The 26,098-nt window shown below is 34.5% G+C and overlaps 1 protein-coding gene across 2 annotated transcripts in view; it reads right to left on the reverse strand.

Moving 5' to 3' along the window:
- The window catches only part of RALGAPA1 (Ral GTPase activating protein catalytic subunit alpha 1), a 253,276-nt gene that overhangs the window by 120,553 nt on the left and 106,625 nt on the right, over positions 1 to 26,098 (reverse strand). For both annotated transcript variants that reach the window (XM_080808120.1, XM_080808119.1), the window contains 11 exons: positions 21,780 to 23,327; positions 19,896 to 20,020; positions 18,657 to 18,873; positions 17,298 to 17,474; positions 11,872 to 12,024; positions 10,041 to 10,234; positions 9,679 to 9,777; positions 8,568 to 8,723; positions 7,044 to 7,172; positions 3,086 to 3,211; positions 153 to 211 (listed from right to left, as the gene is read on the reverse strand). In XM_080808120.1, coding sequence (XP_080664246.1) covers positions 153 to 211; positions 3,086 to 3,211; positions 7,044 to 7,172; positions 8,568 to 8,723; positions 9,679 to 9,777; positions 10,041 to 10,234; positions 11,872 to 12,024; positions 17,298 to 17,474; positions 18,657 to 18,873; positions 19,896 to 20,020; positions 21,780 to 23,327 — 2,983 coding nt within the window. The remainder of the gene's footprint in view (positions 1 to 152; positions 212 to 3,085; positions 3,212 to 7,043; positions 7,173 to 8,567; positions 8,724 to 9,678; positions 9,778 to 10,040; positions 10,235 to 11,871; positions 12,025 to 17,297; positions 17,475 to 18,656; positions 18,874 to 19,895; positions 20,021 to 21,779; positions 23,328 to 26,098) is intronic.

A 26,098-nucleotide genomic window follows, 5' to 3' on the forward strand; every position in this document is an offset into this window, starting at 1 on the left:
CCTGGGATCAAGCCCTTTGTAGGGCTCTCTGCTCAGTGGGGGGCCTGCTTCTCCTTCTCCTCCCAACTTGTGCCTTCTCTGTCTCTCTCTCTCAAATAAATAAAATCTTAAAAAAAGAAAAAAAAAAAAGAGAGAGAGAGAATCTGGCCTACCGTGCAGGACCAGAGGGCTCATCTCTTGCCGAGCTTAATACAGTTTTGATTATGAGTTCCTAAAATAAAGGGGAAATATCAGTAATGATTAAGATTTCATTCATTCATTCATTCATTCAAATATTTATTTAATGGCCACTATGGGCCCAGGCACTGTGCCCAGTGCCAGAGATAAACAGTGAAATAAAACAATCTTTATTCTCACGTGCATACTTTGTTAATAGGGTCCAATATTATTCATAAAATTAGCTAAATTAAAAAAAACACTAATATGGTCTGAATATTTGTGCCCCCCTCAAATTCTTATGCTAAAATCCTAGCCCCAAAGATGATGGTATTAGCTGGTGCTTAGGTCATGAGGATGGAGCCCTTATGAAGGAGATTAATGCTTTTATAAAAGAGACTGCCAAAGAACTCCTCAGTTCCTTCCAGTTTGCGAAGACACAGTGAGAAGGTGCCAGCTATGAACCAGAGAGAGGACCCTCACCAGAATGCAACTCTGCTGGAGGCTTGATCTTGGACTTATTAGCCTCCAGAACTATGAGAAATAAATTTCTATTGTTCATAAGCAACTCAGTTAGAAGTACTTTTTTTTTTTTTTTGGTAGTATTTTGTTACAGCAGCACAAAAAGACTAAAATAAACTATTCCTGAAATTTATAACCAAACATGTATGTTTCAAAAAGAATCTTTTTCCTGATTAAAAGATTAATAAAAAGCTTACTATAAGAATTAAAACATTTACTTGCTTAAAAGTATGGGCATCTTTTCAAAACTTTGAGAAATATTTATTTAAAAGCAAGCCTCCTCTTTTATTGATAATTTGTAAAACATTATAATGTTTGAGTTTAGGGGTAAGTGCTAAATAATAGTTAAAATTATATAAATGAATAAAATATTCAAAAGAGAATAAAGAGAAAGCAATTATCTAACGAGAGGATCTTATAGTAAGTTTATGTTTAGCAGGCAGAGAAAGAACACTAGTTTATTAAGGAGTGCGAGAATATTTAGAGAAACAAGAAGTAAATCAAGATGGATCCGTGCAACATAAGTCAAAGTTGAAAAGACTTAGGAAGGTCAGGAATATCAACATGGGTCAAATACCATAGTGGCTAACTAAGAAGAGGAAAACAAGAATGCCACTAGGCTTGATAATTAAGAATCTATTTGTTGTTTTTCTTAAAAAATCATTATTTCATTTATTCATTCATATATTCACAAAGCACTTATCAGTTACATAGACTGTAAGCTCCTTAGGAGGAGTAATTTTCTATTTATCTCTGCAAACTTAGCATCGAGCCCAGTGGCTGGTAATTAATAGGTACTTTGGACATATCTATTGTTTAAGCTCAAGAACTTTCTATGCAATAGATCCTGTCTTAAATGCTGGAAAGAAATGGATGGTTAAGATGCAGTACATATTCTCAAGAAGTTTATATTCCAGGGAGGGAGGAAGACTTGTTAACAATTATTAACACAAGATGACATACACAAGGTTCCATGTGAACAAACAGTTAAACTTTGGAAAGTCATAGGAGACTTCACAAAAGGGTCTTAGGTAAACAGGATTTTGACAAATGATCAAGGTCAAAGACTAAGATTATTTGTGTGTGGGTGATTAAGAAAGACAAGAAGAGGAAAACAGGTCTACATAATAGATGTTTTAAGCAGAAAGAAATGCATTTTCAAAAGCACAAAATTGAAAAACAGCATGGTATGTTCCATGTGGCTATGTGGCTGCACATACACAGAGAGCTGGTTTCAGTGAAAATGTGAAAATTAAATATGACCACTATGGCATGTAATTTTCCCTTAAATCTTCAGTTTTCTGGCTAAGAATAGAATAATCATCATTTTCTTGGGATTTTTGCTTTCTTCATCATTATTAGAATTAGCTTTTATTTTGGAGATACCCCTTCCCCAAAGTTTGTTTCGATTTTTTAAATAATTTAAGCCATTACTATCTATATAATGGCCAGAAGACAATAAGGCCACTCTTGAAAAGCAGATCGTATGTAGTTAGCTAGGCTAATCCCTAGCGACCTCAAAACTGCCTAAGCAAATTAAAACTATTACCTATCCCTGACCTTCAGGATCTTCTGAAAACAGAAGAAACCAAAGACACTACATCACTGAAGACCAAAACTCAATTTCTATACTTTTTATTAACTGTTATTACAAATTTGCACTGAGCTATACAATTTTATGTGTAAGTGAAATTCACTTGTTCAACAAATGTTTCTAGAGTAGCAGATGCCAAGCAGTATATTAAGCTCTGAGAATACAGCAGTAAATAAGACTTTGTGTTATTTGTCTGAAGCATAAATCAAACACTAAACAAGTAATTACATGTAATAAATGTCATAAAGAGAAATGTGGGTGGTATGAAAGTACATACAGAAATCCAGCAAACTGAAAAAATTTCTTTCAGAGAAGGCAAAAGTTTAAAATTAATTATCAGCATGACTGTTCAGGAGCTATAATGCTTCAGGTACACAGATTCCCCACCCCAATTCCAGTTTCCTACAGCAAAACAGAATATTCCATTACATTGTTGGATATATTCACATGTGGAAATTAGGAGAGAGTCAAGTTTGCAGATTTATTGCCATCTCAATCTTAGATGCCTTAGAAGTAGCACAGTATCTGCCTCATAGGATATTTCAATAAATGTTCTGTGAGTGAATGAAAGAATCCTAAGATACTGATATATGAATGGATACGATAATGAGAAAATATTTCCAAAGAAGTTATCAACACAAAAAAGACTATAATGCTAATGGACATTCCAGTCTTGTGTCCGAGGGGCATGACTGGTTAATGTTCTTTAACAATTATGTGGATTTCTAAAGAAAAAGAAAGAATACAAATTTTACCATACATTGTTACTATAAAATCATTTAAATCCTGAAAGTCAGAGGTCTGATTTCCTACCTTAACATCTGTAAACTGAGACACAGCAATATCAGGAATGTTGGGATGGAGAGCAGGCAGTTCACAATATAAGTTAGGAAAGCAAACCAAAGATCCCAGAAGAACTTGTGCTTCCACTCTTGGTGCCTAGGTATCAGATTTTTTGAGAAAAAATATAAATACTTTCATTTTAAAGGCAACTCACACATCATGACATACTGTGTTATAACTAATGCGCAGATGACTCAATGTCACTAGATTGTATTTGTCACTATTTAAGGATAAACAGAGTAACTAAGGATAAAAATAATAACTGTCTCTTTAAAAACAGGCACTAGTTTAGATGGTTTTTATGATATTATGCACATGAGAAAAGCACTGCCTATACTACTTACTAAATACAGTCAGAATTTATACTTGGCCTACAGATGAAGGTAACTTTTCATCTTTTTTCCTTAGCTATATTAAGCCATTTCTGAAGTGTCAACACTGAGCATTTCTTTTTCTTCTTCTACCTTCTTGCATGTCCACCAAACACCAATACTCACCTACTAATATATTTATTAACTAAAATACCTACAATACCAATTGATATGTTTAATAATACCTAACAAAAATGCTAAAACGAATCTGCTAGAAATAAAATACTTCTATTCACATAAAACAACAATCTGTCTCCAAAAGGATTTCCTTATGTTTCTAAGTGTTATTATAGAGGCAGTGGAGTAGTACTTCATTATGATTATCAACAAAACAACTCACTTCCATATTTTAAAAATAATCCAGTTTTGCAGATAAAAGACAACACCATCAAGAGGTTAGGGTAAGCTTATAGACACCATGCCAATTTAAAATTAGTTATAGGGGTCCTGGCTGGCTCAGCTGGTAGAGCACGTGACTCTCTTCATTTCAGGGTTGTAAATTCAAGCTCCAAGATAGGTGTTAAGATTACTTAGAAAAATAAAATCTTTAAATTAAAAAAAAATTAGCTATAAAAGTGAAACTGATAAAAACCAGCATTTTAAAAGAGATTAGTTAAGGATTTTTCTTTAAAGTTGGATAAGATAACTAAGAATGTTCAGGTATGTGGATATAATGGGAGCATACTGTAATGTGATTATAATTAAGAAAGGCAAAACCTAATCAATTATTTTATAATATGCCTGTCAGGGGAAGAAACAAGCCACCCATTAACAGAAGGAAGATGATGTATATGGGATCTAAAATGGAATCCAAAGATGAAGATTGGAATGTGTACCTCCAACATCATCCAGAGGAAAAGACTAACCTTAACCTTGTAGTAGAGGGATGGAATGTCAGGTTTGATTCTTACAATAATTTGTCTTCCTATGCAGTCTTTCTCAATAAGTGTTCCTCATATGTGGAACACATGACTATTTTTTAAATTTTTGCAAGGATGTTACAGAACTAGCATCCTTTCTACATGCACAGGAGGTAATTTTAGTCACATAAAATGGATGCCTAAGGACATTAGGGCTTAATTCTCCTGCAGAATCTTGAGAAGTACAGGAAAAGTGCTGATTAGTCAATCTAGAATAATTGGCCTACTCAGTAGTAATTGTTTTCATAGTAAATTGATAAAAAAAATTACAGTAGTTCGTATATCAGACCGCCGCTGCGGTCTACCAACTTGTGCCAGTATCGAAGAGATTGATAATCTGTGTACACTAATACTATAATAGCCTTGTAATTTATTTACCATCTTTACCTGCCTTCCATTTAATCTACTCCTAGATTAATAAACTTATTATAATATTGCCAAAGCACAGATTCAATCATCTCTCTCCCTAATTTAAAACATTTAACTGTTTATCTAGTATAGCATTATCATCTGATCCCTCACATTCAAGACCTTCCGAATATATTCTAAGGCAGTGCTTCTCATTCTTCAATGTCCGTACCAATTATTTGGAATATAGTTAAAATGTGCATTCTGTCTTAGTAGGTCTGGAATGGGGTCTGAAACTCTGAATTTCTAACAAGCACCTAGATCATGCCAAATGTTTCTGGTGTGCAGACCACACTTTTTGTAGCTGGGATCTAAAGTACCTTTCTGTTCTTTCTGTTCACTACTCCCTAGTTAGATTATCCTGCTTCAAGAAAAGATGGGAGTATTTGTCATTCCTAGAACACAGTTTACTCATGCCTGTTTCCCTCCTCGCATACCTTCCCTCATCAATATTTTCACGTATAAAATTACTAATAATCTTTCAAGGACTATTCAAATATCTTTTCCACGAAATATTCCTGACATCCCTATACAAATAAGATCTCTCCTTTGTCTGAATTATCAACTAATTTTATTAAACAAACTCTTATACTGCACATATGCAAGTGTCCATAAAGTGTTCCAACCATGTTCCAAATGTTAATTAATTTAATCTTTATAAAATTACCCTGTGAGGAAGGTTATCTCCATTTTATAAATGAAGAAACCAAGACACACAGAAATTAACTAATCTGCACAAGGTCTCACATCTACTAAATGGTAGAGGTAGGATTTGAACCCTAGAGTTTGGCTCTAGATTCTATTTTATAAAAAAATGATATTTATTTATTTATATTGAAAGAGAGGGAGAGAGAGGAGAGCGAGCACAAGCACGGGGTAGGAGCAGGGAGAGAGGGAGAAGCAGACTCTCTTGTTCAGTATGGAGCCTAATGTGGAGCTCGATCCCAGGACCCTGAGATCATGACATGAGCTGAAGTCAGATATTTAACCAACTGAGCCGCCCAAGTGCCCCTACACTCTGTGCTTTTTAACCATTATATTGAGCTCCTCCTATTGGTACTTATTTATTGCCCTACATTCTATAGTTGTTAACAATTTTAAAAAAATATATCTGAAAAAAATATATATATCTGTATAAGCATGGTGCTGTGCTAGATCCTGGAGGTATCAAGATGAGTAAGATGCAATCACTGTTCTTACAGAACTGGAGAAACAGGCTTAACAACTAGCTATAAATACAGGTTCTTCCCTTATTTGAACATTTCCACTAGGTGAATGCATCCAGTTTCATGGCCTTCAGTGACATGTAAAAGCTAATGTCTCCCAGCTTTCCATTTCAGTCCTGATATCTCCTTTGAGCTCCTGCCTTGCACATGCAATAGCCCTCCTGACATCTCACTGATCTCTACTAGGCAGCTTACCATCCTCCAAATAGAGAGAATTCCTTCTTATTCACTGTTGGTCTTTTACATAGCTTATAAGTGAAATAATGTATATTAAACAGCTTTCTACGTTACAAAATGATGGTCAAGTATGACTGATTATTCTTTCCCCAACATTCTTAGTTTATTCTAGTAGACTTTTAATTAATTGTTATTTCTCATTTATACTTTCCACCAGAGTGATCCTTCTCAAGTAGAAATTTGATCATGTCACTCCTTGTGTAAAATCCCTCAATGCTTAGTCATTCTTTCCTTGGGATGAAATATAAACTCTTTAGCATTGTAAACCAGCTACTGTCTTCATCTTTAGTTTATCTCATACTTAAATATGAGCAGGTTCCAATTATAGCGAGTTACCTGGGATTGTCTCACAGCTCCATACCTATTATAAAAATCCTCACATGCTGTTTCAGAGTTTAGAGTTTCCTCCTAAAGCACACTTTCGAATTATCTCACTTGTGGTTCATCTCTTTTGCTATGGCCTGTTGCCCTCTATTTAGTTTCTTCCCTCCCTCTACTTGATTCCTTAGATATTCTCAATTTTAAATTTTGTTTTGCTTATCAGATTTAATCCATTTTTATAGCTCATGTGTCAATTTTTCAATTTTAGTACTTTCTTGTGTTTCAAAATTTACATTAAAAAAAGTAACTTCAGTTAAACTGTAAATTTTCCTAAACATCAGCTTGTTAACCTTATTAACAAGGGCTCCTCCTTTGTTGCTCTGTGAGTTGAGTCCTGTTTAACTACAGTCTGTTATATTATGAAGAACAGGAAATAAAAACTTACATTGAGAAAAGCTGAAGAAGCCACTCTACCAGCTGCTACAATAAAATCCATAATAAGCATTGTGGCACCAGGCAAACCAAGTGAAAAAAATTGAGGTGAGCAGTGCTTGATGATTGTATTGACAATATCCTTAGGAGTAAGCAAAGAAGGGAAAAAAAATCATAAATTAATCTTGGGTATCAGCTAATCAATATCCTACAAAATAGGTAACATATGAAACAGTAAAACAGGCAATTACTATTCACTGCCTAACTGGAAAGACTAATTTTAATTCTTCTAATTAATCCATGCTTAATATTATATTCTGTCAAAGGAAAGTAAACTTAAAACATTTATTTAACTGACATCAATATAGCATTTTTTTTAAATTTTTTTTTTTTGCATCAGAGAGCAAGCTGGATGGCTCTTCGCTTCAGAGGGCTGAAAATATAAGACCCACGTATCATGAAACTGAACTGCAGAGTGGCTGCTTCTCTCATCTACTTGCTTCCATGTGAGATCTCTGATCTCTAAAGTTGCATGACCTATTATGTGACAACTGCAGGGATTCTCTTTATTAGATAAACTGAAGCCCTTTGATGGCAAATATCTAGTCTCAGAAATACAGACCTAGGCATTTTGGGGGGAGTATTCTTAACTTGGTTATTCATTCACTTTGCCTTTGGAATTCAACATGAGGATGCAGTGTTTTACGCTGTCTTACTCAATCCAATTTATCCTAAACAAAAGGTTTCTCTGTCAAGTAATTAAAGGTGTCATTTTGTTTGAGACATGTTTATAAGGTAGAACATTGTAAGTAACCACTTCAAATTAATGCAAGAAATATTTTCATTTTTTGGGAAGAGAGATATAACTACCTCTTTCAAAATTAGTTTAATGCTCTTTAAATGAACTGCAAGTGAAATTTAAGCCCATCATGATTAAAATGTTTCATTACCATGACTTATAACCTCCCATAGGCTTTTTTTTAGTTTTATGGCCAGTATCAAAACCCCTGAAGTAATGTTCTACAGTAATATTTATGACTGGCTAATGCAATGATTGCATTGATATGAATGCCAAGTCAACAGAACTGTCACTATACTAATACAATCTATGGAAAAAAGAAAACATGATGTGCTAACTCTTAGAGTAGAAAAAAACCTCTGACTGTTGCATGACTAGATGAGCAAATCCCAATGCCTCAAGAGCCAATTATTAAGTAACAATTACAAAACACCCAAGAATAAGTGCATTAGGACATTAAAGAAACATGTCAGTCTAAGCAAAAGATGGCTTAATATCTGCAAAACAGCGAAGTAGTTGTTAGAGGAAAGATACATTTAATAAACAAGTTGATCACCTAACTATAATAGCTTTTCAACTATGTTTCAAAAACAAATTAGGTTACAAAACAGAAGAAACTTGTAAATAAAATGACTACATAAAAGAGCATCTTTAATTCTACACCTTAAAAGTTAAGAGTTAAAAATCAAGAATCAAAGATAAATTTACAAAGCAATTGGTTAGAAAGTATATATTTACCTGATCAATATGAAGTAATCCACAATGCATTATATTGTAGAAATGTGTTAGAAAATCTCTGTTTGGAGAAACATCTTGTCTTCTTTTCATTGTATTACAGATAAGTTTGTAAGCATGTAATTTACCTTGTTTATACTTATCAGTCAACATGGTTGCCTACAATTGTAAAATGCTGGTCTTAATATTCAAAAACAAATACTGTTAAATTGAATAAAGCAAGCAATATATTTGTTTTCATTTATTTCTATGTTGGCCCAATTTCTTAATGAATCAATTATTGGGATTACTGAAACTACTGCAAATATAAACATGAAACACAGGTATAAATAACCACATACTGTTTCATTTAGGAAAATGCACCAAACATCAAATAATACTCAAAAGAATTAAATCTTTTTTTTAACATTTTATTTATTTATTTATTTGTCAGAGAGAGAGAGAGAGAGAGAGACAAAGTGCACAAGCAGGCAGAGTGGCAGGCAGAGGCAGAGAGAGAAGCAGGCTCCCTGCCGAGCAAGAAACCCAATGAGGGACTCAATCCCAGGACCCTGGGATCATGACCTGAGCCGAAGGAAGCAGCTTAACCGACTGACCCACCCAGGCTTCCCAAATATTTTTTTTTTTTTAATATTTTGTTTATTTATTTGACAGAGCAAGAGAGCACAAGCGGAAGAGCTGTAGAGGAAGAGGGAGAAGCCGGCTCCGCTGAGCAGGGAGTGCGATGGGAGGCTAAATCCCAGGATCTTGGGATCATGACCCAAGACAAAGGCAGATACTTAACCGACTGAGACACCCAGGTGACCCAAGAATTCAATCTTTAAAAATACAGAGCACATTCTGACACAAATTTGAGATCTACACTTCACTTAAATATAATAAAAACATGATTTTCTACATTCATTTTTGTTTTATTAAGTAAGTAAAAATGATGCACCTGTATAATAATTTTGCGTGCCCATTCTCCTCTTATATAACCCCCAATGACTAGTTAAAAACTAAGTGTTCTAGAAGACTATATAAAACCTAAAAAATCTATCAAATGTTTAAAACTGATTACATATGTATTTACTAAATGAACCTTTTAAATTAACGTTTTATATCTTAAGCTTACCTTGAAAAGCCAAGGTGTAAGAATTCTCAGTGGAGGAATCAAAACTGGTGGTGAAGGGGAGGTCAGGTTATCAGTTGAAATGCCAAGGTTATCTCTAATCTGTAATTTTCAAATAAAATGCAACACACCTATAAAAGTGTTCTTCCAGTTTGTTTTATCTTAAACTTGAGTTTAATTCCAGTTCCTATCATTAATTATATATTTAAACATGGCTAAGTGACTTCACCTTGCTAGGAACCAGTTTATAGCAAGGGGGGGTGGTGGGTAGCAATGAGATCTAAGGCTTCCACTTCTTAACTTTTCTTTCTTTCTCCTCTCATGTTTTATTTTTTGGAGTTTTGTTTTTGTTTTTGTTTTTTTACCTTAGCTAGATTTTGCCAAAGTTCACAGAGGTAATCAAAAACTTGAGCATGTATTTCAGGATCCATAATAGCGTTGACATCTCCCAAAATGCCTAGCATTCTTCGCCACATTACAGTAGCAACATCAGCATGCCATCCCGTGAGTGTACCCCCTGCCATCACACTACAACATTCAGATGGAAATTCACTGATTTCTGTAGAAAAAATACACTAGTGTCAGTAATTTTTCTGAAGAATTGATCACAAAACACAAAGGAGTCAAAATAATAAACTTAAATATCTACAAAAGTGAATTTTTAAAGAGTCATTATGCATTAGTGTTATTTTTTCCTGATAAAATATACCAGTTCATAATTCCTTAGTATGACAGTAATTACTTATTCAATACCACCTGTACTAAGATTTACCTAAGGAGGAAATGATGCAGATACTAGATAAATTTATTATAGTTGATATAAAGATCATATTTATAAGTACATAATCTCTCTTTCATCAAATGGTCACTTCAGGTTATAGCATCAATTAACAGAATATCTCAGGCTGAAGGCAGTTCCTATAGGAAGTCTTCATAAGCCTGTTTCTTAGTACTTAAAACTTCCAAAGAAATGTATTTCACAATTAAGTCAAGCCTAGCATTAAAAGGGATATGATAATAACATGGGAAAATTAACATTTTTACTAAAACTTAAACATAATTTAAAATTTCTATAATTACATTTCTTTTGCTTAATAAAATTGGCAAGATTATATGTAAGAAATATAGGTAACCTTGGATCCTAGTCTCATTTCTGTCATTAATTATGTGATGTTGTACAAATTACTTAATTTGTCAGAGAGAGAGAGAGAGAGTACACAAGCAGGCAGAGTGGCAGGCAGAGGCAGAGAGAGAAGCAGACTCCCTGCCGAGCAAGAAGCCCAATGAGGGACTCGATCCCAGGACCCTGGGATCATGACCTGAGCCGAAGGCAGTGGCTTAACCGACTGAGCCACCCAGGCTTCCCAAATCTTTTTTTTTTTTTTTAATATTTTATTTATTTATTTGACAGAGAGAGCAAGAGAGCACAAGTGAGCACAAGAGAGCACAATTCCTATGGCTACACTTCCTCACTGTAAAATAGATGGTTTAGCTAGACATCACTATAGGTCTCCTCCAACTTAAAAAACATCCATCAGGGCCCTGGGTGGCTCAGTTGTTAAGCATCTGCCTTCGGCTCTGGTCGTGATCCCAGCATCCTGGGATCAAGCCCCATATTGGGCTCCCTGCTCAGTGGGGAGCCTGCTTCTCCCTCTCCAGCTCCCCTGTGCTTGTGTTCCCTCTCTTGCTGTGTCTCTCTGTCATAAATAAATTAAAAAAAAAAAACAAAACCATTATCCTATTCAGTGTATATAATGGAAAAGGCAAAATAATTACTAAGTTGGTAAGGATTATTCCTACTTGATAATATCTCAGTGTGCTCATAATTTCTAAGTTCATTCTAACTATATGTAAGTCCTTTACCTCTCATGTTTGACTTTTCTCTCTTTCCACATAAAGTGTATAATAACTGATTATATTATAAAAAAGTTACCAAACTGTCTCTCACGATAATAGAAAATAAGAGTCTGGTGTAAACCCAATGAAATAAAAGAAAACACAAAACACTGCAGTTTTAACCATCACTGTTAACATTTCCCTACTCTACAGAACCTGCATACTATAGTGATATATCAACTGATTTGTCTCTTACTTATCCCTCTCAAAAACAAAATTTTAAATAATTTAAATAATAAGATCTCCTAACATTAATGCCCTGAAAGGAAAAATGGCAAATATCTAATTTCCAAATATTGCCTAGGTCATCTGGAGTCTGAAGAACAGAATGGTGGAGTTTCTCATCAAGCTGCAGATCTTTCTGTTCCATGTGATCTATATTCAGTGTCGAAGGAGAAGGTGTCTGTGACCTGGATCCCAGAGCTGAATGGACTGGAGAAGCACTTTCTGAACCTGTAAAGACAATTTAATAAAAATTACAATAAAGAGGATATTCAACACCCTCTACTTAAGATGTAATGCTTAAAACCCCAATAAAACACAACTGAACCACATCAAAGGATATAACAGGTTACAAGTTGGCCAAAGAGGTAAATAAAATAAAAATACAGTACAAGATTTTGTATCTAGGGGTCTCATTTGATTTCTTCCATGGGACTCATATGGAATTGGAACTGGACATACCAGTTCACAGAAGCCATCAGTGAGAGTGAGAACGTTTACTCCCATTCCTGGTCCAGCTACAGAAACTCTAGGACCCACTGCTACTCTATTTCACTAACTTCAGACTTGGAGCAATTCAAAAGAAGAGGAACTTGCTCATTGTGGCTCTATGAGCTACTATCATTACTGCCCTGGTGTACAATGGTCCCTGGTGGTCCCCAGTCTTCAATCTCTCCCCCCACCACACACACACACACACACACACACACACACACACACACACACACATTCCTTTCTTCCCAATCCATTTTTCGTAAGGCAGCAAAAAAATCTAAAAATCTAATCTGATAGTACTCCCACACTTAAAATCCTTCTATGGATTTTATGCCTCTTTACTGGACACAGCATAAACGCAAACTTTTTAGTGTGTGGTTTTCCAGTCTTTCTGCAACTTTCTTACAGCTCCATAATTCCCCTAGTACTTTTAAGTTCTAGTCATAGAAAATAAACTGCTGGTATTTATCAGAATACATAGCATACCTCTGGCCTTTTCCACATATTTTTCCCTTTGCACGGAGCCGTTATTCTGTTCCCATAGGTCTGGTTAACTTTTTATTTTTCAGGTTTCACCTTAGACACCCCTTCCTGAGAAACCTACCCCATGTTGACATATCCAGGGTAAATAAGTAATCTCTGCTCTTTGCACTTGTTTCTCACCATTATATCACTTATCACACTGACCTGAAACTCTTCACTTTTAAATATCTTCACTACTGCATATACTCTGTAAGAACAGGGATTGTATCTGTGGTTACATACTGACGTACTGCCAGTGCATAGTATGATATCTGGCAAATAGCAGAAACTCCTGTTAATTTAAATAATGTATACCATAAATTAATACTATGTGAACAATCTGTGGTGGTTGTATGGGTATGTATGACCAAGCAAGTCCCTAAAATATTAGGTCTTTTTAAAAGAAAATCAGCAAAGAAAGATTGGGCTTAAATAACGCATTAGACCAGATGGACTTAACTGGTATGTACAGAACAACCCATCCAAAGCAGCAGAATACATACTCTTCTCAAATACAAATGGAACATTATCCAGGAAAGATCACATATTAGGTCACACAACAAGTCTCAATAAATTCAGCACACCGAAATCTTATCAAGCATCTTTTCTGACCACAGCAGTATGAAGCTAGAAATCAACTACCAGAAGAAAACTGGAAAAACTAAAAATACATGGAGACTAAACATGTTACTAAGTAACTACAGGGTGAATGGAAACTTAAAGGAGAAAAAATACCCAGAAATAAATGAAAACAGAAATATAACATACCAAAACCTATGGAATGCAACAAAAATGGTTCTAAGAGGGAATTTCATAGCAATACAGGCCTGACTCAAGAAAAGAAAAATCTCAAATAAACAATTTAACTTCCCACCTAGGAAAATTAGGGAAAAAAAAAAAAAAAAGGAAGAACAAAGCCCAAAGTTAGTAGAAGGAAAGAAATAATAAAGATCAGAGCAGAAATTAATAAAATAGAGACTAAAAAGACAATAAAGGAAGATGAATGAAACTAAGGGCTGGTTCTTTGAAAAGATAAAAATGACAATCCTTTACATAGATCCACAAGAAGAAAAAAGAGCTCAAATAAAGTCAGAAATGAAAGAAAGAGCATTACGACCAATACCACAGAAATACAAAGGATCATAAGAGACTACTATGAACAATTATACCCCAACAAACTGGTCAACCTAGAAGAAATGGATATATTCCTAGAAATGTATAATCTTCCCGGATTCAATCACGAAGAAACAGAAATCTGAATAGACCAATCACTAGGTAAGGAGACTGAATCAGTAATCAAAAACCTCCTAATAAACAAAATTGCAGGATCACCCAGCTTCACTGGTGAATTCTGCAAAACACCAAAGACGTCTTAACACCTATGCCTCTCAAACTCTTCCAAAAAACTGAAGAGGAAGGAAAACTTCCAAACTCATTTTACAAGGCCAGTGTTACCCTGATACCAAAACTAGGCAAGGACACCACAAAAGAAAATTAGATGCCAATACTCCTAATGAACATAGATGCTAAAATCCTCAACAAAATATTAGCAAACTGAGTTCAACAACACAGAAAAACAATCATACACCATGCTCAAGTGGGATTTATTCCAGGGAGACAAAGTTGGTTCAACATCTACAAATCAACCAATGTGCTAACACCGTATTAACAAAAGGAAAGATACAAATCATATGGTTATTTCACCAGATACAGAAAGTATTTGACAAAATTCAATACCCATTAATGATAAAAGTCTCAACAAACTGGGTATAATGGGAATGCACCTCAATATAATAATAAAGGCCATATATGACAAACCAGCATCTAATATCATATTCAATGGTGAAATGTGAAAGCTTGCCCACTATCCCCACTTTTATTCAACATAGTATTAGAAATCCTACCTGTAGCAATTAGTTAAGAAAAAGAAATAAGAGATACACAAATTGGAGAGGAAGAATTAAAACTGTCACTATATGCCAATCACATGATACTATATATAGAAAACCCTGAAGATTTCATCAAAAAACTGTCAGAATAAATGAATTCAGTAAAACTGCAGGGTATAAAATTAATATGTAAAAACTCTGCTGTGTTTCTGCACCCTAATATTGAACTACAAACAATCCCATTTATAATTACATCAAAAAGAATAAAATACCTAGGAATAAATTTAACTAAGGAGGTGAAAGACCTATATAGTGAAAACTAGGAGACACTGATGAAAGAAACTAAAGAAGACACAAATAAATGGAAAGATACGCCATGCTCATGAGCTGGAAGAACTAATACTGTTAAAATGTCCATACCACCCAAAACAATGCACAGATTCAATGCAATCCCTATCAAAATACCAACAGCATTTTTCACAGAACTAGAATAATTTTAAAATTTGTATGAAACAACAAAAGACTAACTAGCCAAAACAATCTTAAGAAAGAAGAACAAAGTTGGAGGTACCCTGCTCCCTATTTCAAATTAGACTACAAAGCTGTAGTAATTAAAACAGTGTGGTATTGGCATAAAAACACAGAGATCTACAGAACAGAGAGCTAGAAAAAAACCCATGCATATATGGTCAATGAATTTACAATAAAGGAGGGTAAAAGATACAATGGAGAAAGGATAATCTCTTCAATAAATGCTGCTGGACAGCTATATGTAAAAGGATAGAACTAAACTACTACTTTATATCATACAAAAAAATCAATTCAAAATGAATTGAAGACCTGAAAACATAAAACTTCTAGAAGAAAATACAGGCAGTAAGCTCCTTCACATTGGTCTTAGCAATGTTTTTTAGATATCTATTCAGGCAAGGGAAACAAAAGGAAAAATAAACAAGTGGAACTATATCAAACTAAATAGCCTCTGCACAGTGAAGAAAACCATCAACAAAACAAAAAGGGAACCTACTAAATTGAAGCAGATATTTCCAAATCATATATCTGATAAGGGCCTAATATATATAAAGAATTTATAAGGATTCATAGAATGCAATAAATATATAAAATATATAAAGAACTCCTTTACCTCAATAACAAAAAACAATCCAATTAAAAAATGGGCAAAAGATCTGAATATTTTTCAAAAGAAGACATACAGATGACCAATACACATGAAAAGATGCTCAACACCACTAAACCTTCCAGCCACTCTGGAAAACAATACAGAGGTTCCTCAAAAATTAAAAGTAGAACTACTGTATGATCTAGTACTTTCACTACTGGGTATCTATCTAAAGAAAATAAAAACACTAATTCAAAGAGGTATTTGTATCACTATGTTCACTGCAGCGTTATTTACAACAGCCAAGGTATGGAAATAACCTAAGAGTCCACTTAAGGATAAATGGATAAAGACGTGGTTTTTATAGACAATGGAATACTATTCAGTCACAAAAAAAAATGAAATTTTGACATTTGCAACAACATGGCTGGACCTTGACAGTATTACACTAAGTGAAGTCAGTTAGACAGAAAAAGACGAACACCATATGATTTCATTTATATGTGGAATCTAAAAAGTAAAACAAAACAAAATAAAACCCAGCCCCACAGATATGGAGAACTAACTGGTGGTTGCCATGACAAAGGGGAGGACGGTGTGGAATGGGAGGAGAATTAAGAACTTCTAGGGGAACCAGGGTGGCTCAGGTAAGGATCCTGGGGTCCTGGAATTGAGTCCTGCCTTGGGCTCCCTGCTCAAGCGGGGAGTCTCCTTCTCCCTCTCCCTCTATCCCCTGTTCATGCTCTCTCGCTCCTCTCAAATAATAAAAGCTTAAAAAAAAAAAAAAACTGGAATGGATAATCACCCATCAAAGGGCATCAAATGACAGTGAGAACCAGAGGAAATTTGGATCATCCAGTGTAACCACTAATCTATGTGCTACTAGCTGCCCAGGATCCCTCTGGTCACTACAGTGACCACAGACCAAGAACCTTGCAATAATGTTATCTTGCATTTCATAACTGAATTTCTTGGATCCCTCTCATCATATATTTGACCACATAAAAAATTTGCTGAAAAACATAATTTACTGTATTAATACAGACTATTAGTATATTGATAAATAGGCCTTCTATTAGGCAGTATTCTCTACAGTTTCTATAATAAATACTTCGTTAAAGAAATCTTTAAAAATCCAGGCTGACTCTGAAACACAGTGAAAAGAAGGTAATACTTCTCAACTATTTTTTGGTAATCTAAAAATCACTACAGGAAATGCAGTGATGCAAACATATATAAAATTCTGTATACAATATCAGGAGTTCAGCTAATCACCTGAAACTTACCATATAGACTCTAGGCCAAGAAACTCTTACATTAATGCATTTTTTCCCTCCATTGTTACATAAAGGTAGATGAAAACATAATGCTTAAACTCTAATAAGTAATACTTAAAACCTATCAAATAAAATCCTAAACAGATTCTTCGGTGGCTTAAAAAATGCACTTAAAAAAGACATTCCCTTGAGTAACTTTACCAGTAACCGTTGCAACTTCAGCAGAGAAAGCCTGTTGATTAAGACTGCTTGTTTCAGAATCTATCTGAAGTGTGGTTAGACTAGCCACTTCCTGCTCTTCAGCACTCTGATGATGGCCAGAACCTGAATCCACATCAGCAGAGGACGTAATCCCAGCATCAGCTCCAAAGCCAAAATCTAAAGGAAGAAGAAATGCTAGTACATAGAAGTCTCAATTACAAAACAAAAGTATTTACAAAAAAGACAAAGCGGAGTGCCTGGGTGGCTTAGTCAGTTAAGTATCTGCCTTTGGCTCAGGTCATGATCCCCGCATCCTGGGATCAAGCCTGGAGTCTGGCTCCTTGATCAGCAGGGAGTCTGCTTCCCCTTCTGCCCCTGCCCCTCACCCTCACGTTCTCTCCTTTCCCTCTCTCAAATAAAATCTTTTAAAATAAAGAGACAAAGCTGCTTAAGCAAAATGATTAAACATTAACATTCCCCCTACATCTATTTACATACCACTCAGACAAGTGTAAATAAATGTTAACACAGTTTAAAGTTTATAATTAGAAACAAATTTTTAAAAGTTCTCATAGCTTATTACTAACAACAATAAGGACAAAAAACAGATACATATGATGTATCATCACTATTCTTATCCACGTTTTCTGATAGCTGGTAATAGGCTTTTCAAGAACTTTCTATTCTCTACTACAGGTATATACAATAAAAATGGCTCAGATATAGTAAAAACCATTTTTTCTTAAACCATATATTCCATTCTGAGATCAGAGTAGCACATAATCCATGAAGGCAGAAAACATTTTTAGATTTTGGTACTCTTCACTACCAAGTGTAACAAAGAATTACAGCAGAAAAGCTATGTGGTAGTGATACAGCATCAAGAAATATCAATGCTATCATTTTAACATGAAGTGATTATTCAAGAAATGCTCTGGGTAATGGAACACTGAACATAACTGTACTGAACATACTGAAGCACTGAACTAGATAGTGGTTCCCAAATACAAATGCATGAATCAGCACCGACTCATAAATATGACTATCCATTATTCTAATGTCAAGTCTACTCTAACTTTTTTTCCTTTCTGTATGTTTGGTTCTAAAATATCATTTGTTTTATGAAAGGACAGTGGTTTCTGTTTTTTAAGTGCCTTTAGTTTGGTGAAATAAAGTGGTCCCGACTTGAATTCCCTAAAACTTCCTTTGGAATTTCACTAAAAAATGAAATCATAATATGTGGGAACCCTTGTCCAGTAACATTAGAGAGGAAAGTGATGGTTACATAATTCACAAGTCAGTCTCAAACAGAAAACAATCAACAAAAAACATACTGCTCAAATAGAAAAAGATACTTGCTGTCAAATTTTCGGCCATCATATTGGAAAGCGCTGAAAGAATCCGAATGACTATCTGAGCTGATAAGATCACTGCTCCCTGCACTGGCAGGAGAAGTCCATTCTGAGGGCACACCTGGGTCATCAATAGGGCGCATTTGGTTTTGCTTATTTAGAATATCAGGGAGGTCTTTGGGAATTTCAAGACTGCCTGGACTACTTCCTCTTCTTGTCATAGTCTAAAAATTCAAGAAACATCTTACTATTAAAAACGTAATCTCATTAAACATCTGAAATCTTGAATTTCCAAGAAAATCACCATAATAAATTGAGATTCAGGGTATGAAGTAGGAGGTGGGAAACACACTAACCAAACAGCCTATGTAACTGTATGGAGCCATTACCTGAATTACTGTTGGTTTGTCTAAAGTAGAGACCCAGTCGTGATATGGAGTTGGGTCTAAGACTCTTTAAGCCTCAAAGGATCCATGGAGTGAAGTTAAGAGGGTAGAAAGAACAAGGTATTCAAATGGAAAAAGTAGCAGCAAATAGTAGAGATAGTGGAGGAAGAAAAGAATGATGGCAAAGAGGTTATTCTATAATGATTATATATAATAATTTTATTATTTTTTTCCATTCAAGGAAAAAAAAACTAAACTAAACTAAACTCTCTCTAAATAAAAATCTTATTAAAAAACAAACAGTGGAACATGACCATTAAAAAAAAGCAATTCTACATACATTTATCTTTCCTTAACAACTAAGCATTATTGGGGTAAAACTGCTTCTATTTTCAATCTGCCGTAATTCTAATAAAACAAAGATAACTTTAAAATCTGTTCTGAAGTTATCTGTAATGATTAAGTAATCAGTATTTATGCTATCAAACCAACAGGAGTTGGGTCAGAGACCTCTCGTTATCTTTCTTGTTAAGAGCCAGCAGTGGGCAGGAAGGTAACCTATGAGCAAATACAAAAAACAGAGGGAAGACTAGGAAGGTAGGGGCTTATACCTAAGTAGTTAAGCAAATAGGTATTCTAATCTTTTACTCTGGTCAAAATTATAAGCCTATTTGTTTAATGTCTTTAAATAAAAAATATTATAAAAGTAGAATTTAAGATCTTAATTCAAAAAAGGGGTTACGTTTTAGAGGAAGATTATTTTGAGTAAAAATTTACAAACACACACACACATAGGTATATATTTTTAGTTTCTCTACTCTCCTTGCTAAACCAAATAAATAAAATAAAATAACACTTACTGAGGCATTACCACTTCGAAGTCGTTCTGCTATAAACTCATCCATCAGATCAGGAACATTAGCACTGCTGCTGCCAATATCACTATTAAGAGGGGGCAGTTTTGGGCTCATGTCCTCTTTATTGACTAAAAATAAATAAATAACTATATATAGTGAGAAAAAACTTAACTGCATTTCCTGAATTTGAAACAAACAAAAACAACCCAAAACAAATCACCTATGCCATATCAATTATTTGCCAAACATGCATTTATGAATAATTTTTCTCCTTTTAGATTTAATTTTAGGAATTAGTAAATTGATATTTACTTTATTTAACTAAGCAGATGTTAGTCAATCTTCAGTGTAACCTTAAACAGCAAGAAAGCTTATAGATAAGCACTAGCTGGAGTTAGGTTAATATCGCCTATAAAGAAACTGGTATATTTATCTTTCTTTCTGCCTCTATGCTTCTACTTAGAGTCTTAATAACTTAGAATTCCATTCTTTCCAAGGAATATTTACAAGGAATCTATCCCTTGAATCTATCCACATCTCAGTGGGATATAAATGCGTTTAAGTTTAGATAAATAAAAAATTTATAAGCGTGACATAATGTCACTTCTGTACACTACAAAGTCTAGTGTTATTGTTTTAAGAAAAAAAGATTGATTTTCACAAAGGTTTTTCTGTAAAAAGAAAACCCATAAAAGTTATTTTGATTCCTTTATGACTATATTAACAAGAAAATTTTAAACTTGGGAAAAAAACCTTATAGAACATAAGATATTTATTTCACTATTATGCTGTTGAAAAGTTAATTTCTCTGCAATAAAAGAAGCAGCATCGTTTATATTCCTAATGAACTAAAAAGCATTTCAGGCTAAGAAAATACACTAGTCAAGAGCTCACTGTGAAATACCATTATCTTTATATTACTGGCCAGGCTTTGCTAAGCTGTCGAATACTGCCCTCAAGTGGCATTAATGGCTCAATGCAAGATGCATTATACGGCATTCTGTTAATCATGCTAACAAAACCATGTTAAACAAACAAAATCAAAACCTACCTTACTGCTGAAAGTTAATTTTCTATATCTGCAAAGTTATTTTAAATTTGAATCAAGATAAGAGAAGACAGTTACCATAATCTTGCTTTCTGTAATCTGTCCATAGAGGTTCCATATTTAAATCATGATTGGCTATCATGAAACCTTTATGCACATCTAAAATCTCAGAAAAAAGAAAAGCACTGGTAAGTGTTTTAAGGACTTGCATTCTATACAAATGAATGCAAAACTAAAAAGCCTACCCCTTGTTTTGAAATGGCTTATACGAAAAGTAACTAAATCCACTTTGAGATTTAAGAAATAATTTCTCCTTCAATGATAACTTAAAACGTTGGTGGCTGGTGGTAGGACCTAAAAATGTCAAAGTAATTTTCGTCCAAGAAAAAAGATAAAACCAAGTAAATCAGCAATAAAAATAACAAACTCAATTACATATAGCCGGTGCCCTTTTAAATATAAACTATAAGGGGGCAGGGGAGAAAGTATTCCAACTACTTAGTAAACATAATTTCATGGCTCATGTAGTACATACTCAGAAAAATATTTGATTTCGGTAGCCTCTGAAAGGTCATTAAAATTTTCCTGTATCTCCCTCTTTCCTATCCTGTTCAGCAGCAAAGAGGTTTAACTAAATGCCTTATAAGGGAAATTAGTAATTTAAATAAACATTGTATGCTGGGAAAAATATAGCTGGGAAAAGGCGCATGCATAACCAAACAGAGAGAAAGCAGTGACCATCCCAAAGCTTTTTGATTGCTTATAGCTTGCTTCAGTTGCATTAAGCCAAACTGGTGCTGTCTTTCTCCTTTTGCGCTCTGCACACTGTTAGTGCTCACCTGCAGCTTTCCTTCCAAAATAGCCCATTACATGACTGTACAGATCCCTCAGTGGAGCCTCTGGTGGCATTCTGTTCTGCCTCTGTGGGGAAACATTTGCCTTCGGCTTCGAAAGAGCATGTACAACAGTTTTATAAACGCCACCCAGGGAGCCCTGCTGTAGTCCTGCCTCATGACTTGATGACCTAAGAGTACTACGACTACCTAACTGATTACTTGCAATTCCTTCTTTTTCTAATAGAGTGGTGGGAATCTCTGTAGATTCCTTCATTGTTTTACTTACTGACGCTGTACCAACTGTACCTAGAGGCCTGTACACACCAGGTTTTACTAACTCTGTCAAACTACCTGAGCTGATATGGGGGTTGCTGGTGCTGCTAGTGCTGCTGTTACTACTACTACTAAAGCCACCAAGCTTCCGCAGTCTCATCTTCCATGGAGCCTCTTTGTTTTCCAGAGGATTATAAAACTGAACTGACTCAGTAGATGGTCTAAAAGTAACATGAACAGTATTTCGTTTTTTAGTAGCTATTTTCATGATTTTGGCTCTGTGAGTTACTGTTTCAGACAAGCTCCTTTTAGTTGGAGAAAGCTTGCTAGTGCTTATAACATGAGGCAGTCTATGATTAAGAGGTGTTTTTAGTGTAGTTTTCTTGGCATGCATTACATGTGGGACAATGATTTTTTCACTGATTTGCACACCCTTAACCTTTTCGACTAGTGTTGTATCCACACAGGCATCTAATTCAGTGGCTGTCTGTCTATATAGGTGTTTCCTTTTTTCTTTATCACAAGGGCTCCCTGAACTAGGTTCTGAGGATTGATTGTCACTGTTTAGTTCCTTAGATTTTTCATAAGTTTTTGTTCTCATAAAACTTCCTAACTGGTTAGGTACAATACTACTCATGAAGACAGCTGAGTTTGGTTCTTTTTGAAACTGAATATTTTCAGGAGTCCCAACAAAAGAGGCGGTATTTTCTGATTTATTTTCTTGGTCTATGTATTCTAATTTATCTGAAGATGATTGTTCATCCCTATTTACTGCAATAATCATTTCCTCAGAAGCTGCATCTTTACCTAACTCATTTTTACTATGATTTTCCTGGTTTTCCTTAAAATATTCTTTCAGGGAGGAAAGAAGATCGTCATCTCCTTCAAGGTCAATGTACTGGATTTGTTCAAAAGCTGAATCTGCAAGTTCTACTGGATCTATTAAGTGACAAAGATGGTCATATATGCTATCACCAACTTCCAGAGAAGACTCTCTACTATGAGTATCAGTGATGTGGCTTTCAGTGGATCTAGTTATTGAAGAAGCCTCTGTGGAACTCTGCAAGCTTGGCGCATGACGGGATGAACTGTCAATGACAGGAACTGCACCTTTGGCTCGCTCAACAGTGAATGGTTCCAAGATGTCAGAAGTGCTGCTACTTCGAGGCAATGGCTGCTCCTCATTCAAAGCACCAAAAACTTCATTTCCAGTGTCTTCACTTTGTGAAAAATGTCTGACTCTAGTTGGGCGGGGAAGTATTTGAGCATCATCAATATCTGTAAAAAAGAAAAATTATGAAGAGTAGGAACTATATGAACATAAAGAATATACTATTAAATTTCAACCATACCCTAAACATATGCTTAAAATAAAAAAATTCTGAGATTTTTTGGTAAGCTCAATGAAATCTATTAAAAATAGAAATTTGTTTTTAAATAACGATGGGCACAAGCCAATATAGCATGTAGTGTCAATGAATTAGGAAACTATCAGAATACATTTTAAAATGTTAACATGCATAGTAACAGTGAGGTGATGAAACATTTGGAAGTGCAGTTAAAGATAGAGCTGTGCCAATAAATAAAGCAATTTAAACTTGCTATTCAATTTTTCCTATTTAAGTTCCAAGCATAAAAAAGTAGAACTTAACACAGGAAGCTGATTTAGGTATTCCATTGTAGAATCTTATAGGGTCTCATAAATTCTCATTTCTTCCTTACCAGGCAAGAGGCATCATCTTTTCTTCAAATCTTGGCTATTTGTTCGATCACATATTACAATGAAAATCTCCCTCTCTTCTACTGAGGTGTTTTGCATTATTTTTTATAGCATCAATATCTATTCACCCTATCAAACACAGTGCTAAAAAAATTTTTTTTCCCATTTCTCACAAACACCATTTAATCTACTAGGAAGAAACCGTCTCTGCCTATCATTGGCCCTTACCATTAAACAAATATCAAACCTTAAAAATTGTATCTAGGTCTTTTGGGGTACCTGGGTGGCTCAGTAGGTTAAGTGTCCAAATCTTGATTTTGGCTCAGGTCATGATCTAAGGGTCCTGTAATGGCGCCTGCACTGGGCTCCATGCTCAGCAGGGAGTCGGCTTGGGATTCCCTCCTTCTCCCTCTGCCCTTCCCCCTGCTCATGCATGCACAAACCCTCTCTCTAAATAAATAAAATCTTAAAAAAAAAAAAAAGTAACTTTTTACATCTCTAAGAATTACAGACTTTAGAGTCAAATGGGTATTATAAATTATCTAATTTAATTTTCTTACTGAGGAAACTGAGGCCCAAAGAGGTAAAACCAGAAACTATGAGAAGCAGGCTTAGTGTTCTATGTCACTGCATTGCTTTCGCTGCTCAGTATATAGTAAATCCTCAAAAACATTTATGAAATTGAAAATCACAAGTTGAAGTACTATGATATATAGTACTATATACCTATAGTACTATAGATATATGCAAATTAGAAATATTATAATTAAAATACAGTACCTATGAATCCACCCTGGCCTTTACATTACCAAGAAATATGTTAAAAAAATTTTTGTTTGTAAGCCAGCAAAATATAATGAAAAAAGGACAAAGAGTTAAAAAGTCAGATGTTGTTACTCATTAGGCTTATGATGCAAAGGTTATAAGTAACAGAACTATAACTGAAAATGGGACGATTTAGATCCAGAGTAAAACAGTGACTTATCTAAGACCACAAATTAACTTATTGATTGTGTTAGGTATAGAACTTCGGTTTTCATACTCCAGACTCCCCATTTATAAAATGGGGACAGTAACTTAAAATTTCTTGGGATCCATGTTATGAATAAAAGGAGGCTGGCCTTTTTGCTATTTTATTCATATCAAGCTCTTTTACAAGGTCCACAAGGAGTCACATTATACAGATTCAGAACAAGGGAAGTTTGTATTTTAAGATTCAACTATATTCCTGAAGATATACATTTAGATTTCAAGCTCAGGTCAAATACACAATACTGCTGGAAGTTAAGACAATTAATCTATTTTATCATTCAGTTGAGGGGAATATTCTAAAAATGACATTGGTTTTCTTTTTCATACACTCCATTTAGAAATTCTTTTAAATGAAAAGTGAAATATTTCCTCAGAAACTAAACATTTATGCATTTATACCCATTTATTATTGCAGCAGATAACTAATGCTTATTTATCTGTCTTAACAAATGTATTTTGGTTTTATTTCATCTCCCATAAGAGATCATAAGAACCTCTGCCTAGAGGACAGAGATTATTTTTAAAATGCACTCCAAGTTTCTTTCCACAAAATACCCTAAGAGGATTAGCAAAGGATAAAAATTAATTCTCTATAAAAAGCCTTGAAAATTTTAAAGTTGAGACTTCATCTGCTTCAATTCAAAATTTAAAATTTAAAACCTTATTAAAAGCTAATGTTATGGGGGAACCTGAGTGGCTTAGTCGGTTAAGTGTCAGACTTCAGCTCAGGTCATGATCCCAGGGTCCTCCCATGTCAGGCTCCTTACTCAGCGGGGAGCCTGCTTCTCTCTCTCCCTGCTGCTCCCCCTGCTTATGCTTTCTCTCCCTATCAAATAAAAAAAATCTTAAAAAAAAAAAAAGGTAACTTTATGATTCTAGCAAATATATGAACTTCAGAAGAGAAGAAGAATATTAGTTTTAAATTTTAAGTTCCTGACATTTCATAATTTTTCTATTCTAAACAAGCCAGTAAAGATTTCTGTGAAGTTCTCTTTTTAAGAATTTGTTCCCAACCCAGTCCTCACCTTGCATAATTAGAGAATTTAACCATTATTTCAGCCTGTTTTTCTTAACTTTTTTTTTATCACATATGAATATCCAATACTTTCATGCAAGTTTAAGAGGCAAGAGCTTTTAAAAAAAAAGCATATTTTTCTATCAATAATATACTGCTTGAGAACTTAAGTTTAAATTTAAACAAAAAAAACAGTATTTAAGCTTTAAATATAGTTCTTATAACTATATAAAATTAGTAACTGAATAACATCAAAGAAGAAAATAACTGCTGATAGGAAAT

Source organism: Martes martes (assembly GCF_963455335.1).
Source record: "Martes martes genome assembly, chromosome: 7".
NCBI classification, from domain to species: domain Eukaryota; kingdom Metazoa; phylum Chordata; class Mammalia; order Carnivora; family Mustelidae; genus Martes; species Martes martes.